This window comes from Panthera onca, chromosome D3 (genome assembly GCF_046562875.1).
Source record: "Panthera onca isolate mPanOnc1 chromosome D3, mPanOnc1 haplotype 2, whole genome shotgun sequence".
Lineage (NCBI taxonomy): Eukaryota > Metazoa > Chordata > Mammalia > Carnivora > Felidae > Panthera > Panthera onca.
In genome coordinates, this window is record NC_138350.1 from 8723629 (window position 1) to 8741600 (window position 17972).

General features: G+C 44.8%; 1 protein-coding gene across 7 annotated transcripts in view; it reads right to left on the bottom strand.

The window, feature by feature from the left end:
* Window positions 1–17972, bottom strand: part of HECTD4 (HECT domain E3 ubiquitin protein ligase 4) — a 190999-nt gene that overhangs the window by 38839 nt on the left and 134188 nt on the right. For all 7 annotated transcript variants that reach the window (XM_078435786.2, XM_078435784.2, XM_078435785.2 and 4 more), the window contains 12 exons: window positions 17490–17672; window positions 16840–17004; window positions 16273–16442; window positions 15239–15354; window positions 7815–7918; window positions 5837–5998; window positions 5575–5723; window positions 5216–5295; window positions 3236–3399; window positions 2372–2609; window positions 1281–1417; window positions 726–852 (listed from right to left, as the gene is read on the bottom strand). In XM_078435786.2, coding sequence (XP_078291912.1) covers window positions 726–852; window positions 1281–1417; window positions 2372–2609; window positions 3236–3399; window positions 5216–5295; window positions 5575–5723; window positions 5837–5998; window positions 7815–7918; window positions 15239–15354; window positions 16273–16442; window positions 16840–17004; window positions 17490–17672 — 1795 coding nt within the window. The remainder of the gene's footprint in view (window positions 1–725; window positions 853–1280; window positions 1418–2371; window positions 2610–3235; window positions 3400–5215; window positions 5296–5574; window positions 5724–5836; window positions 5999–7814; window positions 7919–15238; window positions 15355–16272; window positions 16443–16839; window positions 17005–17489; window positions 17673–17972) is intronic.

Genomic DNA, 17972 nt, shown 5'->3' on the forward strand with positions numbered 1-17972 from the left:
TGAAAGAGGAGCAAAGCTGCTCACATAGGACAAAAATGAAACTTCTTACATTCCCCCCCTACCCCCCCCCGGGGCCTCCATGTTGGGGGTAAAAAGCAGGTATTTCACAAGACGAGGAAAACTGAAGAGAAATTAGCTACCTGTACTCAAGACTCACTGTCTGGGGTCAAGCTCTGCATTATTCTTTGCTGGATGAACTGTGCCAGCGGGAGAAAAATGCCCATTGCCACCATCACGGTGGCATCTGGAACCATATGAACCGAATGCTTCCTATGTTTTGGACGCGGCTTTTGGAGGAGCTTAATCTGTATAAGGCAGTTAAGTCTCATACACAGATGAGGTGGTTACCATCACTGGTTCCCTTTCAAAGGTGAGGAAAGCCCAGAAAGGTGAAGTAGCTTTCCTAAGGTCGTAGGGACAGTAAATGGCATAGCTGCACCTGGAGAGCCCACATCATTTGGCCATCAACTTCTCGGTATGACCATTTCACTTCCATTTCAGCGGCCTATCGACACCCCCACGTACAGAGTTACATGGACAAGCAAAGAAAAGCCTGGCAAGGAAAGCCGGCGACCGCAGAGTTCAGTAAAGGCACGGGTAGAGGACCCGGTTAGGTCTGGCCTGACTTCAGGCGAGCCCCCCTTTCCTGATTTACATCTACTTTCATCTAAGCACGTCTCTTCAAGTCACGAAGTGGCTCCCGAGGAAAGCGTAAAGCACCAGACCTAGTTGCAAGGCACCCTTTATCTGGTCCAGGCCCGACTTCCGCTCCGCCTCATTGCGGAAGCGTCTTCGGATAGTAGGAAACACCTTGGTCTCCCAGGCTTTCACCAGCAGGGCGTAGTGGTCCTCCTGGAAGGAGAAGGCAAACGCATCAACAGAAGAGGAGTAGCTCGGGTGGGCGCCAGCCCCCTCCCGGACGCACAGCTCTCACCCAACTCTGAGGCCAGTCGCAGAAACACCCCCTCAGATGCCAGGGGAGAAAACAGCCGGACTGCATGCAGCAAGCCCTTCCCTTCCCTCTAAAGCCTAATGAGCACCATGCGATCCCCGACCTCACTGCGGCATCAAGGTACCTCATTTCTCCCACACCCAGAGGAGTACTGGGCAAACGAGCCCAAAAGGCTTCGCTACCGATACATGGTTTGCAAGGTGAATGCTCCAGAGCCACTGCTCAAACACAGGGACGCAGCGGGAAGTGTAACCGCTCCGGCCTTGTACCCTCACATCAAAATCGTTCCCGGCGGGCCTGTCCTGGTCAAGGGCCACGGGCCTCGCACCTGTGGGACGTCGTCATCGTCCTCATCATCACTTTCGTCATCCGCAATGGGAGGCGGGTGGGGGTCTGGGCCAGAGGTGATGAAATTCTCATAGCTGAGTTCTACTTTATAATGACAGGAAGTGTCACTATCGTATTCTGTAACAGAGCACAGTGACAGTGAATTCTGAGGAAGAGCAGGCTGGAAAAATCACGAACTTCTGCCCCTCAGACAAACCACAGTATCTTCATTTGCATGAAGGGCTCGCAGCACTAGGGAGGGATTTCGAAACACAAAGCCAAGGAATAACAAATCATGTACCGTTATCCTGAATCCTAAGATCGTTTTTATGGGTATAATTCATTCAATTCGGAGAAGAATTTGGAAAGTTCTTCGTCATGAGAAAGAAGTAAATAGTCTTAAAGCAGTTTGCAAACCCGTATCCCAAGGGCCAGATACAGTCTGCAGATACCGTTAGTTCAGGAAGCTCGGTTTTACTTGATTATGAAGTTTTTCAAATAATCAGGAAAGTTTTTTAGTGTACATCTAATACCCACCACATAGATTCCACAATTAGTGTTTTATTAGTCTTTGATGGCCTCAGTTTTAAAACAAAAGATAAAAGATTTCAAATAAAATTCTGAGGTTTTTTAATGTTTATTTTTGAGAGAGAGAAAGAGGAAAGAGAGGAGGAGGGGCAGAGAGAGGGGGGGACAAAGGATCAAAAGTGGGCTTGTACTGACAGCAGAGAGCCAGATGCAGGGATCGAACTCAAACTGTGAGATCATGACCTGAGTCAAAGTCAGACAACTAACCGAGCCACCCAGGCACCCCTAAAATTCTAGGGTTTTTAGCTGTCTTACAAAAAGTGGACAATCTTTCAGGCTTGCATTTCCAGGTGGCAATATTCTGCTAGCACTGAGTCACGGCAGGCTTCCCGTATGTGGGAATGTGCTTTCTAGTCTCCCATGCTGCTCCTGCTCCCCATTTTATATCACTGGGCCCATCGCCCCATATCCGACGGGCACCAGAGCTTGCCCAAGTGAGAATTTATGAATTAGCAGCATCTGTACTCCCAGGAAGCAGTGGGGCCCTGGGAGGAGACGGCTTACGTTGCTGAGCAGTGGCCACAGCAGCAATGCGGCACGGCGGCCCGTGAGTGCCGGGGTCTGACGCAATACTGGTGCCAGCGTCGTTGTCACTGTCAGATGCCATGGCAAAGGGCAGGGCCTCAAAGTTCGCGCTGATCTCTTCTGCCAGATCGGTGCACAGGTCTGCGGCGTTGCGGTGGGCCTGCCCTTCCGCGTAGGCGAATGGGCGGGAGCCAAAGTTAGCGCGAGTCTTGGTGTTCTGGGAAGGAGGTCAAATAAAGGATTTGAAAGGAGCTAGGGTTGTTGATTTATTTTATGCATTTAACACTCCAAGGTGAAGGTCATCAGAAGAATGGCCCCGGCTCTGGGAGAGCATGTGGGGCGAGGCAGAGGGGCCGGCGTGACCACGTGCACTGGAGCGGAGACCAAGCTCTGCCCAGGCCGGTGCGCCCGCCCTCCCACACCTCACTCTCCCGCTCGTCGCTACTCAGACGGCGACCTTCCCTGTTCCCAGCACTGTTCCCTTCCGTCTGATGCCACCGCACAAGCTGCTCCCTTCACTGGGGACATTGTTTCCCTCCAACTTTGCCAAGTTAAGACCAGTTAATAGCCTACACCTGGCTCAGGCATTGCTTCTTCAGGGTCACATTTGCTCCCTAAGTCTACGATCTGCAATCGTACTGTGACGGTTAATTGAATCGTCAGCTTGACTGGCCGCGGGGTGCCAGACTCAACATTATTATGGGGGGTGTCTGGGAGGGTGCCTCTGGATGAGATCAGCAACTGAATGGTGGATTCCGTCAAGGAGAGTGCCCTCCCCGGCGTGATGGAGCACGGCCCAAATTACTAAGGAGAACTGTTTTCCTTCCCAGTAAGATAACCTGCCTTCTTCTGAATGTGAACCACAGGCCACATCCCACCAGAGACGTCTTCGAGATACGGGGACAGGCGCTGCCCGCAGTATGTGAAGTACACCCGGCCCTTGGCTGGCTGCCCCGGAGGAGGTGGCGTCCCCTCGGTTCTCTCCCAGCCAATTCCTGCCACATCACCTATGGCAGAGAACGGGAAGGAAACATCTTGTTTTCCCTTTTACTGATTATAAATAAAGGGTGATCAGGCCACATTATCTCGGACTAGCTTTGTTTATGCCATTAGTTACAACTGAAAAAGGCACGGAGTTACATATTGTACTTACTATAAAGTAACACAACAGAAATAATTTTAAAAGGAAAAATCAAAACCATCAGAAGAAAATAACTAGTGTCTAAATCAATTCCCACAATTACATATTAAATTTAGCCTTTATTTTCCTGGTAGCCAAGACAAAAAGGGAAAGCATTTGGTACGATTTTTTTTTTTTTTTTTTAACAGAGGAATGTAAGTTTTCTTCTACTGACACATAGAGAATTACTTATGGCATAAAGTGAATTTGTGGAAGATTTAGATATGGTCTTAAAAATATAAACAGACGCTTAACCTACTGAGCCACCCAGGCACCCAGTTGAGATTCTGTTGTAAAAAAGTGAATTCTCGATTCCTACCCAGACATATTTCTCTGAGAAGGTAGCATGTTTACATGAGGTCCAAGTCCAAAAGTTCTCAACAACTAAAATGGGACCCAACAAAACAAATGAAAGTGACAAATAAAAATCCTGACTATCTATGGCTCCCACGTTCTCCCCAAACCCTCCTTTGTGCTTAAAACACTTAAGTACTCAGTTGAAATGTCAGAGGTCTGCTCCAGAAAGAGACAAGTAACTGCCCGGAAGTTATCTCCAAGTCGTACCTTGACCATACCCGAAAATGCTACGCCCCCTGGAAGGTGCAACTTAACAACCAGCTCCCCAAGTTAAGTGATGGCAAAATTACCCCCAGTCAGCTATACGAGGTTATCTGGTGGATGGAGTGACTTACTCTTCCCCATTTGAGCAGCCCAGACCATCGACCACGTACAGTGATTTCGGCTTCATTGATACTAAGATGCACTGTCCAAAACCATGTAGCCAACACATCTGGGGCTTCTTTTTTCCAAGTGTTTGTTTATTTTGAGTGAGAGAGAGAGAGAGAGAGAGAGAGAGAGAGAGCGCGCGCGCACAAGCAGGGGAAGGGCAGAGAGAGATGGAGACACAGAATCTGAAGCAGGCTCCAACCCATGAACCTCGGGATCATGACTTGAGCCAGAGTCAGACGCTTAACTGACTGGGCCACCTTGATGACCCTGTTTGGGGGGCTCCTAACGGCAAGAGGACAGTGCCTACATTTTGTTCCTCTGCTGGATCAGGCAGGATTGATCCCAATTCATCCACACAGAGCAAGTGACTTATATGGTGGCTAAAAAGAAGAGGAAAATCTTTTTTTTTTTTTTAATTGAATCGACTACGTAACCGAAACATCCGGGCAGGTTTGCCGAAGCGGGACCTGACGTTAGGCTCCCGAGAACAAAGTCTACGGCACGTTATCTACCGATAGTGCATTTTCCAAGTGCCTTGGGGCTAGTGGTAGAGCTCCCTCCTTTTTTATTTTTTTAGCCTATTTATCTGCACATCAGTGAAAAGCTGCCAAGAGACCAAACTTCAAACAGAAGCAAAACCTCAGGTTGTGCCAACGATGGACAGATGGACACGAATGAAAAGTGGATGTGACTCCTGCCTCAGCAGGTGGAGGCTCCTCAATGAAAACGGCCTCACGAAATGAGCGGTTGGGCACACGCTAGCAGACAGCAATGACAAGTACTTGGCTTTCACTAACCAACTGCCCACTTCCAGTTGCTACATTAATTTACTTTCAACCTATTTGGACAAAACCAGGGAATAGCAGAAATATGCAGTGTAAAAAAAGAAAACAAAAGGCTCCTGCTTCACTCACCAGGAGAGAGAGTCACATCCAAGCGCACGCTCTTCCACTGCAATAAACTGGAGCCATTGTAGTGCACCGCTCGGCCGTTGCTATGAAAGACAGCGAAGGAAAGTCAAAGACAAGGCTCCCCGGCCAACACAGAGGCGGCTGAGTCACGAACGCGCCCAGGGGCTTCGGCGGCATCAGAGTAATTCGAAGAGAACTCCTAAGAGCTGTTCTCTTTCCCTCAATTTGAATATACTTCCAACTGGTATTTTATACACTTTTGGAGATTGAGATTACAAGGATATCATTTCAGTATTAAACACCCACACCCACTACTTTTTTTTTTTTTTTTTTTTTAAATAACAGCAATAGTAGCCACTTACTTATGGAAAAGACAAGTCCCCACTGGATTGGTCCAAGCCCCATCTCGTTTCTCTGCTTCTGTGGCAAAGCCAAAGGAAACTATTGGTCCCGTGTCGTCATCAGTATCTCCATAGGAAACAATTTCAATTTCCCAGTAAAAAGATGGGGCCTGAGGAAACACCAGAAGCGGGCAGGCAATCAGAGGGCTCAACTTGCGTTCCTGGAACTTGCTTTTTCTTTCAAATATGAAGGGAAGAGGCGAGAGACCGTGTGACTTCTCACCTGCACTGGCAGTGGTGAGGTGGCATAGATAAATGTGCCCCGGGGCAGACCGCCCCCAGCGCTGGGGTCAGCCAGGAAGGTGACAGAAGTCAGGCGTGACGAGAACATGCAGGCTCGGACAGGCGGGAACACTCTCGAGGGGCTCCAAGTGATCTCTTTGGGCTGTGACGGGGGAAAGCGTCTCATTCAATACAACTGCAAACACAAATCTTTGTACCCCCTCAACGAAGAAAAGTTTTTACTTAGTGGCATTATAATATAGGTCCATCTTTTAAGAACGTAGCTTGTTTTTCCAAAGGAAAACTTCTCTTTATTTAAAAAGAAAGGCAGTCTCCATTGCTATGCCCGGCGCTGTTCTCTAGAAACCATCACTCTTGCAGCTCTTTAACGGTTCACTCTGAAACTTACCTCTCTTCTCCTTCTATGCTTAGAATGCCATTTTTAATTCCCTTCAGGATATCGCTTCTGTGATGAAAAATGAGGTTTTCATTCCTACATCTCTCCTTCTCCTTCCACAGACGCGTGCAGGCCCTCACCCCTGCCCTGTCTTCCTGCTTGTGCGATTACACACCAAGCTGCAGACCCATCAGTGGTCACAATTTTTATCCCTGTGATTTGCTATTCGGCTCAAAGCCAAGAAGTAATATTACATTTGCTTTTTTTGAAAAAACTGTCTTTTTCTTTCATAACTTTTAATAAATCTAGTCCTAAACTTCACGCTACTCTGTTGACAAAAGCACATTTTTTTAACCTGTGAGTTTTGTTTTTATCCTAAGGAAAGGGCTGAAAGATGCATACAGTGATTAGCTCCAGTGTCGTTCATCAAATCACTGTGGTGGAAACTAGAGACAATGCAGGGCAACAAGAAAAGCCTGAGTGGGGAAACTGAGGCACAAGTGTATGCTGGACTATGGAGTTACTGAGGGAGAAAAGTTAGGTGGTAAAAGACGGTATGCGCAGCACAGCCCCGTGGTCACGAAAAAGTACAGGGGACACATCCCGTGGCTATCGTGACAACGTTAACCAGATGTTGAGATTTCAGGGGACGCTTCGTCTTCTGTATGTTTCTAATTTTTTATTTTGAAATAATTTCAAATCTACAGAAAAATCACAACAGCAATTTTTGTACCCTCTTACCTAGATGCACCGATTTTTCGAGATATAAGTCACGTAACATACAATTCACCTGCTTAAAGTGTACATACGATTCAGTGGTTTCTAGTCTACTGGAGTCGAGCAACCGTCACCGCCATCAACTTTTTAGTGTTTTTGTCCCCCTAAAGCCCCTAGCCACTGGCAGTCCCTCCTCGTACCCCTTCCCCCACAGCCCCTGGCATCGCCCATCTGCTGTCTCTAGATCTGCCTGTTCTGGACACTTCATACACAGGACATCCCGTAGCACGTGGTCTTTTGTGGCTGGCTTCTTTGGCTTGGCATGATTTCAGGTTTCTTCCCATTGTGGCATGTGTTACTACTTCATTACGTTTCGAGGCTGAATAACATTCCATCGCATATACCCGATATGCATACATGATGAAGGCATCTTCGTTCATCAGGTGATAAACGTTTGGGTTGTTTCCACTTTGGGGCTATTACGAATAAGCTAAGAACATTCACAGAGGTATCAACTCTCAACACTTCACCACTTTTGCTTTTTAATCACCTCTCAGCCTCTCTCTACATACATATGCTTATTCCTCTGTAAGACAGACTATATAACTAAAGTTTTGAAAAAAGCTTTTCTTCTGTTATTGATACCTTAAGAAGTTATTTACAAATGGAGTTCTGCTCTTTTGCCACGATCTTTCAAGACTCAGGATGTCAAATCAATGTGCTCGGACATTCAAAGATGACAGCACGTCATCACGGAGTGCGTCCCTCCAAAGGGCTTTGTGAACGCTCGTTCTAAAGGTTACTAACGTGCCGGTCGGCATCCTTTAACGCGGTGCGCTGTGGCCACGCACGGCACGGGGCTCACCTGTCTCCGGTCGGCCTGCAGTGGAGGCGGTGGGGGCCGAGCGCAGTCCCGGTAGAGCATCCGCAGCCGTTCACACTGTACCTCCACAACTGCCAGTCGCTCTCCTGGAGGGGAATCCACCGCATACGTGAAAATAAGTCCCACAGCCCCCGAGACAGTGCCAACCCTTCTGGAGCAGGGCTAAGGTGATACGCGGCTTCCGAGATCACTCAAAATTCTTACAGAAGAGCAAATATCCTGAGACAGCTTTGTCTACGACACACAGCTCAGCAGCACAGCAAGGTGGCCAAAGTGCACGTGCTCTGAAGTTGAGCTGCCTGGATCCAGAATCTGGCTTCATCACTCAGATATGTACCATCTCACTTCTGATAATGGGGGTTAACAATGGCACCTGTGCCTCACAAGGTCGTCACGAAGATGAAATGAAGTGACACAAGTGCAGCCTTTAGCCAAGTCCCCGGCACAGGGCGAACACGCAATAAATGGAAGTTCTATTCCCATTATTGAAATTATTTTTTTAAAAAAATCTAGTATCGGGGCACCTGGGTGGCTCAGTCAGTTAAGCGTCCGACTTCGGCTCAGGTCATGATCTCACGGTTTGTGGGTTCGAGGCCCGCGTCGGGCTCGGTGCTGACAGCTCAAAGCCTGGAGCCTGCGTCCGATTCTGTGTCTCCCTCTCTCTCTGCCCCTCCCCCACTTGTGCTCTCTCTCTCTCTGCCTATCAAAAATAAATAAAAATGTAAAAAAAATAAAAATAAAAATAAAAAAATAATAAAAAATCTAGTATCTGAGGCACCCGGGTGGCTCAGGTGGTTAAGCATCCAATGTCAGCTCAGGTCACGAGCTCACGGTTCACAAGTTCAAGCCCTGCATCCGGCTCTGCACTGATGGTGCAGAGGCTGCTTGGGATTCTCTCGCTCTCCCTCCCCCACTAGCACTGTCTCTCAAAATCAATAAACTTAAAAAAAAAAAAAAAACAAACCTAATATCTATTTAACATCTATGGGCAAGGCACAGTGCTGATGCTGGAAAATACGAAGATACATGAACCAAAGCTCCCATTCTGGGAGGACAGAGGAGATGTGTGCATGCATTTACACATACAAGAACGAACACGGTCCAAGGCCGCAGTATGTGATATGATCTAAGCACAAACACAGGCAGGGAGGAGGGGGTGATCACTTCATTCCAGGACCCAAGATGGCTTCATAAAGACAGCATTAAGTTCGGTCTTAGAAAAGACAGGGTTTCGATAAGCAGAGAAGGAAGGAAATTCCAGGTGGTCTGGCAATATGGGAAATGGTCTTGGAGAGTCAGGAGTCAGAGGTCTTAGGAGTACCTCGTTCGACACACAAAAATTAACGCGAAAATGGATCAAAGACCTGAAAAAACCTTACAGCTAAAACTGTAAAACTCTTAGAAGAAAATATTGGTGTAAATCTTCAACTTTGGATTAGGCCACAGCTTCTGAGATAGGACACCAAAAGCACAAGCAACAAAAGAAAAATGAGATAAAGTGGACTTCACTGAAATGAAAAACTTTTGTGTTTCAAAGGACACTACCGATGAAGTGAAAAGACAACCCACAGAATGGGAGAAAAGATTTATGTTATTATATCTGATCAGGAACTAAGAGAGCTAAAATTGTAAAGAACTCTTACAACTTAACAACAAAATGACAACCCAATTAAAATGGGCAAAGGATTCAAACAGACATTTCTCCAAAGAAGAAAAATGGCCAAAAAGTACACAAAAAGATGTTCAACATCATCAGTCATTAGCAAAACGCAAATCAAAACCCCAGTGAGATATCACTTCACACCCACTAGGCGAACTCTAATCAAAAAGACAGGTAACACCAAAGTTGGTGAGGATGTGGAGTAATTAGGACCCCCATACGATGCTGGTGGCAATGGAAAATGGCACAGCCACTGTGGAAAACAATTCCTCAAAATAGAAAGCACTTCCTCAAAAGTTAAATGCAGGATTACTATATCACCCAGCAATTCCACCCCTATATAGGCCCAAGGGAAATAAAAACATACATCCACATAAATTCTCGTATACACGTATTTACAGCAGCATTATTCATAATAGCCAAAAAGTACAAACACAAGTATTCGTAAATTCATCAATGAGGTCCATGCATAATGGAATGGGATTCAGCCATAAAAAGTAATGAACCTCTGAGATCTGCTACAACATGGATGAACCCTGAAAACATTATGCTAAGTGGAGGAAATTGGACCAAAAAAGGACAAATATTGTACGATTCCACTGATGTGAAATACCCAGAAGATGTAAATCCATAGAGACAGAAGGTAGATTAGAGATTATCAGGAGCTGGGGGAGGGAAAAAGGGGAGTTACTGTTTCATTGGCAAAGAGTTTGTATGTGGGAGGATGAAAAAGTTCTGGAAATAGATAGTGATGAAGACACAGCTCTGTGAACACACTAACACTTCAAAATGGTAAATTGTATGGTATGTGACTTATACCTCATTAAAAAAAAAAAAAAAAAGAGGTCCTAGGAGAAACAAAAAGTAGTCCAGGGGCACCTGAGTGGCTCAGTCAGTCAAGCGTCCGACTTTAGCTCAGGTCATGATCTCACTGTTCGTGAGTTTGAGTCCCACATCAGGCTCACTGCTGTCAGCATGTGAGCACAGAGCCCGGTTCCCATCCTCTGTCCCCGTACCCCCCCCCCTTTCTGCCGCTCACCCCCTTGCGCTCTTCCCCCCTTAAAAAAAGTAGTCCAATGGAAGTAAAGCACAGAGGTTGTTTAGGATATTGGTGAGAAATTTATTGACTTATACCTCACTGACAGACACTTGGCACCTAATGCGACCCAATGATACGGATTAGAAGGCAACAGGAAAGAGGAGACAAAGACCAAACAGATTTAAAGTGGAGGAAGAAGCGAGGCCAGGCCATGGGGTGTGTGGCCCCTGTCCTTTCTTTACACCTGGAGTGGGACACATGTTCAGGTATGCTTCCCAGGGGACAAATCAAAGAGGAAACCATTCAGTTACAAGATTCATGAAGTCCGTTACATATGTATACTAGTCATAAAGAGCCCAGCTAACTTTGATAAACACTTTCTGATTATTACTGTTCAAATTTATATACAAAATACCAGATGATCCAGGGAGTGACGTGGGCAACAATGTCCTTACAATAAAGCAGTAGCCAGTGTCGGGCAGATATTTCAAGGATGATGGCTAGAATCCTATCAGGTAAGGGAAAAGCAATTCTTAGGGGGAAGAATGGCAACTACCTGGCGGGGGTGAGGCACATCTACCATAAGATAGGCTTAACAGAAGAGGAGTTTTTACGCTATCTACTGTGAGAATAAAAAGTTTCTACACTTCATATTCAGGAAAGGCAAGACTGACTGTACTACAGCCAGAGTAACAAGTAACAGCCAGAACTGGCTGTGAACTCATTCCAATCTGTAAATGACAACTTCACAGTGGTAACTATGCTCAGGAAAGCCAGCCTCTCGGTGACAGCTCCATGCTCTTAAGGGCCACTCAAAGCAGGCCTTCAGGAAGCTAACTGTGACGTGGAAAGGCAAGATGCAAGCGGTAAAAGTTGCGAGAATAACACACGTCTAAACACAAGAGAAAAAGCACCTGGCTTATGAAGCTGGTAATGGAAATGGGGAGGAAAGGGCTAAATCTCAGGAGCATTTCAAAGGAAGAATAGAACATGGCAACTGATTGGATATGGAAGGATAGGAAGGAGGGCTCTGTCACATTTGACTCCATATCTGAGCCTCAAAAATAGTCTGAGTATGGGGGCGCCTGGGTGGCGCAGTCGGTTAAGCGTCCGACTTCAGCCAGGTCACGATCTCGCGGTCCGTGAGTTCGAGCCCCGCGTCAGGCTCTGGGCTGATGGCTCGGAGCCTGGAGCCTGTTTCCGATTCTGTGTCTTCCTCTCTCTCTGCCCCTCCCCCGTTCATGCTCTGTCTCTCTCTGTCCCAAAAATAAATACAAAACGTTGAAAAAAAAAATTTAAAAAAAATAAAAATAAAAATAAAAATAGTCTGAGTATGACCTAAAACTGGGAAGTCAGAAAGGAGAGCTGACTCTAGAGGAAATAATGACTGGTTTTAAATGTGGGGTATTCATGAGACTGGGGGTCCCTCTAAGAGAAAGAGCTGAGAGGCCTGGATAGCAAGGGAGGGAATGCCCACAAGCAGAAGCCACAAAATTGAAGGTGGGTCAGGCAAAGCTTAGAGCAGGTCGGGGGCCCCTCCCATCACAACTGCCCAGGCTCACCTTCAACTGATGATTCTGACTTTTGGGTGGAGCTTGGAAAGCATTTTAAACCTGCTTCCCAGGGATTCGTATGAGGTTTCAGAGTCTGAGGGGAACCTCTGGCTCAGGGAATGTGTAGATTTAACAAGGTAGGGAGAAGGAAACACACCTGAACCTGAGAAGTTCTGGCTTCTGCAAGAATAAAAGGTGGGAATTTAGGGGTTTCTATATGCTTTTTCTTCAGTATCAATATGTTTCCTATGCTATTTCAACCAAGGGATCCAGTTAACTTCACAGAAATATTTCTTCATGGGAAAAAGCTCTGTAGCATAGTGCTATCTGAGACCAAATGGAACTAGGTATTCTTTTCCTTGGATTAGGGAAGCTATAAAATTGAGATGGGGTAAGTCAACATGACAATGGCCAAATCTTCTGCTTCATTCCAGATGAAGTAAAATACTGGAAGAAATTCATTGAAAAAAAATTTTTTCATTTGAAAGATTCAGATAGTGTGTATAAATTTCACATGACATTTTCATACACAAAATAAAAAATCTTGATACGTTAAAAAATAAAAATTGAAGAATTCTTTCCCTTCTACCCACCGTCTTGAGTCATTTATTAAACAGCATTTGTTGTAAGGACAGTCTAAGACTCTCTTGTGGGCTAGAAGAATCCACTGTAACCCAGATGTAATCTAAACTACAATCCAAAGTAACCCAGGTCCAGGGTAGGTTTGTTGACTATTCAAGGTTAAAGGACTGAGAAGCCAGCAAACTTTCATATGTACTTTAAACCTCAGAGCTCTTTCTGGTAACCTAATAAATGAATTATTAAGTACAATTATATTTGACATAAGACACCATTTTCGGATATAAATTGACGTGTATAAGCTCACAGTCATCTCTTTTGTGGCAATAAGTACTTCCTACCTATTTCTATCCAACTCTTTGTGGCAACAGAGTTCTTTTCCATTAGGGAAAATGGGTTAGGTGGGTTATTGTTAAAACCATTTGAGACCACTGCTCCAAATTACGACAACTCTTAGCTTATACATTAAGTACCGAAGTTAATCTCACAGATCAAAACTCCCTTATTCTATAATATGTATAAAAGGATACTCAGAATCCTACAGAAAAGTGACTGATTTATTGAGCAAGTATATGCTTGCTAAAAAATCACTAATGTATGTCTTACGATGCAACCTAGGCTAAGAACATTAAAAAGCAGAGGCAGGGAACTAAGGCCCAACCACAAGTACAAAGCCAAGTTATGGGCAAACATTTGGTCACAAGCAATTTCCCCTGAGAAGCCTAGCAAATTCCTTTCCTTCTGTCCTTATTCTTATGCTCGGGGTCTCTCTGAGGTTTATTAACTGGCTCCACAGCACTATCCTTAAAAAAGGAGGAAAATTTGAAGAGTAAAACACATACAGAATAAAGAGAGCAGAGACCAACCCACAGAAATTGGTGCCACGTGAAAAAAACCAAAAATGTAAGGACAGTAAAGAGATTAGGGAGTGTCTGAAAAAGCAACAGAGAAATGAGAAATAGTAAATAATACGGATAATAAAAATGACTCACACACATGAAGGATAAAACCAAAACCATTATGGAAGTTAAAAGTGCTCATTTATTAGTTACAGTTCATGAAAAGGCCAGCTCTAGAGCAATGGAGGACGCTAATCTAACTGGGAACAATTTCATGTGGAGTCCAATTATATCCTTGGGGACAAACCACACGCTTTCCCTTAAAAACAACCAGGCCAACTACCCATTACAAGACCGGTGAAGACAAGAGGACACATTAAATGACACCACACAGATACAATCCACAGAACCCAGACTGTGGGAAACCCTTCAAAAAAATAAACTGCAAGGCAAAAAAGAACATGATGAGGGGAATCTAGATTTTGAAAGGAAATTCAAAGACATAGCAATGAAGTTACAATGGAAGAATTTTATGTGGATCCTGATGCAAACAAATACAGAAAGAAGTATGACTTTATGAGAAAATTAGAAACTTGAGTGCTGACCAGATAATAATATTAAATAACTACTGTTAATTTTTCAGATGTGATAATGGTATTGTGGTTATTTTTTTAAGGGTCATTTTTTAGGGGTGCCTGGGTGGCTCAGTCGGTTAAGCGTCCAACTTCAGCTCAGGTCATGATCTCACAGTCCATGAGTTCGAGCCCCGCGTCGGGCTCTGTGCTGACACCTCAGAGCCTGGGGGCTGCTTCCGATTCTGTGTCTCCCTCTCTCTCTGCCCATCCCCAACTCATCCTTGCTCTCTCTCTCTCTCTCTCTCAAAAATAAATAAACATGAAAAAAAAAAAAAAGTTGGTCTTTTTTAGAGACACATACTAAAATATTTAAAAGGATATCTAAAAATATAATCCAGGAGGGTATAGCATATATGAAACAGGACTATGAGTTGTAACTGCTGAACTTGAGGGTTCATTATACTAGTGTACCTATTTTTGTGTTTGTTTAAACTTTTCAACACACACACACACACACACACACACACACACACACACAGATGGATGTTTAGTGCAAACTCCTGACTGAATTCAAATGTAGCCAGTGACAATGGTCAGAAAGTATCTGCAGCCTTATGGGTTCATAGATAGTTCTAGCAAGGAAACAAATGCAATGAAATTAATGGAGGACACTGACATGGTCCTCAAGTTAAATTTAAAAATGCTGGTTTCCAGGGCACCTGGGTGGCTCAGTCGGTTAAGCGTCTGACTTGGGCTCAGGTCATGATCTCACCATCCGGGAGTTTGAGCCCTGTGTCAGGTTCTGTGCCGACAGCTCAGAGCCTGGAGCCTGCTTTGGATTCTGTGTCTCCCTCTCTCTCTGCCCCTTCCCTGCTAGCACTCTCTGGCTCTCAAAAAGAAAATAAAAACATAAAAAAAAAAATTTTTTTTTAAATGCTGATTTCCTACTTTGCATGTAGTAAAAGCTGTTTACATTTCTAGATCTGAGATAAAAGTTGTGATAAGTGCTGTCTGCAGAGCTCAGCAGTTTGATGTGTGTGTGTGCTTGCGCGTGTGTAAGTTCATGCACGTATACACAAATGTTAGCATTCCATCATCAAATTGGAAATGTACTGACAAACTCAATAAAGTCGGGTGGAAAGGAAAGCCACAGGTACTTACCCGCACTGCACTCCTGGGCTACTAGGTTGAGCACTTCAACAGCTGCGGGACACTGTTGTATGAATTCTTCACAAAACAAGCTGTCTTCTAAAAGCTGGGCCATGACCAGGCATGCTCTTAATGTTAAAAGATTTACAATATTTCAAGGTCATCAATGTTCATTCTCTAACAAGTTAACTGTGAAAAGCATTTCAATCAATTCTGTCCCGTAATTTACAAAAAGATTCACACTCCCCATCCCTCTTGCTTTTTTTTTTTTTCCACGCTCCCCCGAGCTGGAGTGGGTCTAACTTTCCTTGTGCCCCACAGTAACTGCTGACACTGCCGACAAGCAGAGAGGGGGAAAGCGGTTGCCGTCTCTCCTAAATGCAGACACAGAGTGCCACGCGAGAAATCAGCATCATCTCTTAACAATGCTTCCTCATCTGTGCTCCTCGGGCAGTATTAGTGTTCTGGGAACGAGAGGGACCCAAACGCTTGGAAAATCTGTATGCTGATCTGTCACCTACTTCAAAATGCATCTTAGAACGTTCTAAGAAGTCCCATCGCCAAAAGAGAACCTTGTTACCGTTGTTTTGTGCCAAATAAATGCATTCACAAGAAAATGCTACTCTTCCTTCTGACACCAACAGTTGAGGGCGTTCCCTAGTTTTCTCGTCATCGGTTTGGAAAGCGACAGACCAGATGTATGCTAATGTAGCCCAATCCATTTACACAAGGTAGAGTGGCAGAAGGATTCCCGGGACAGAACAAAGTACTTTTACCAAAGCAAAGCGGTGGAGCCTTAGGCACACTTTCCATAGACCACATCTTGATTGCTTACTTATTTTCTTAGGGGAACAGCTAAAGTGTTTCAAAGTGTAGAAATTACACAATGCAACAGAACTTGCAGAAATTGGGGAATGCGACAAAAAGGTAGTCAACAAAGCTCAAGACAATGGTCTCCGTTCTCACGTTGGCATGAACTTCACCTGTGGACCCACTAAGCCGGGAGTGGAGTCCCCCCGCCCCGCCTCTGTGGCCTGGGTGCTCACCTTGTTCTTATTTCAGCCAGGAGCCGAACGACTGCCATCACAGGAGCTGACCCATCTCCTGTTGCAGGAAGTGAGGTATGAATAGAGAGACTTCCCTCCTGAGGAAGCAACATGGACTGGACTGCCTGTACTACCTTCTCAGTAATGGACAGTTTATGAAGAGGCAGTGCCTGATGGTGGTGGGGGGGGGGGGGGGCATGGCAGAAAGTTAAATTCAAGTAGTTAGTTTATAAGAAATGAGGGCATTATTATCTGGAGTTAATTCTCCCAATTTCAGTTAAAAAAATAAAATCACCATACAGAAAATAGCAAACTAGACCAAAACAATTAAAAATATAACACACTGTGGAATATTCCTAACCAAAGAAATGAACCTCGTCACCTAGGTGAAATTTTCACATAAATGTTACTATTAAATAATCATGCCCGATACATAAATATACATCCCAAGTAGCATTTAAGATCACCAGGTATTTGTGCCTCTGCACTATGAATGTGCATATTGCTCATTACAGTATGGTTACCATTTGCAGTGACATGTGATAATGCATTTAAAAATCACCTTACCTCTGATCTTGGAACACAAAGTCTAGACAATGGAATAGTCAATGTGTCTGACGCTTGCGAAGTCTTTCTACAGTCTATGGGTGGGAATCTGACTGTAGCTATACCTTCCTGTTCGTTGATAGAAGCCACTACTCCAATGCTTCCTGATATTCCTCTACCTAAAACCTAGAGACAACGATGGATTAGAACTACCGACCAGCAACGATGGTGTTCGTAACGCTCTCATGCGACAGGCGGGGAGGAGCAAATTCACAGCTGTTGTCAGTTGGCATTACAAGAATGCAGGAATTACTGCATGTTTATTACAATGCAGGTACCATGCACTGAATGGGAGTTAAAATAATAGGCCCTAAAATCTATGTCAAGGTCATCACAAGATGACAGACTCTCAAACTCCCAACTCTAAAATATTAGTGACACCATAGGACACAAGTATTACAGTTAACATTATATAACACTGTACTAATATTTAAGTGATCTGTAGCACAGTGTGGATTAGAATACGTGAGTTTCTCAGATTCCTTGTTTAGCTCAAAAGAACAAGGATCTTTGTCCATTCGGGTGGATGATGCCATCTAACAGATGATCAATTAATCAATGGATGCAGTGACTTGGGGAGAGCAGTGACTTGGGAAACGCTGGCTGGTTACCTGAACCTCAGACCCTATCTTGATGGTCTCTTTGAATCCTCCGAGAGCACACAGTGCCGCGACAGCCTGGCGGGCGATTCTCTGAAGTTTGGCGAGTTTCCTGCCACTGCTGCTGCCGTTTTCCAGAATGCTCTCTGCGTATTTCCCCAACTGTGGAATGTACATCAGTGCACGAGACAGAACCTACAGTGAAAAAGCAGCCATGTAGTAGGAGTTAAAGCTTTAGTCATTTTTGATACTAAGAGTGATGAAGTGTCTGTAACAATGCCTGGCTCCCGTGTCCCGAAGGAACTTCGGTTATGGGAGGGATGAAGTAACTACGAGGTAGGACCATTGACTGATGCCGTATCTGCCTTATAGAATTAGGACTGCACACACACAACCTCAGCATATGGGACAAACACTGTGTTAACTGAACGAAAGCAAAATCTTAACCTGATGGAAAACCATCACAGCATACTGCCTACATCTCAATACCCACTT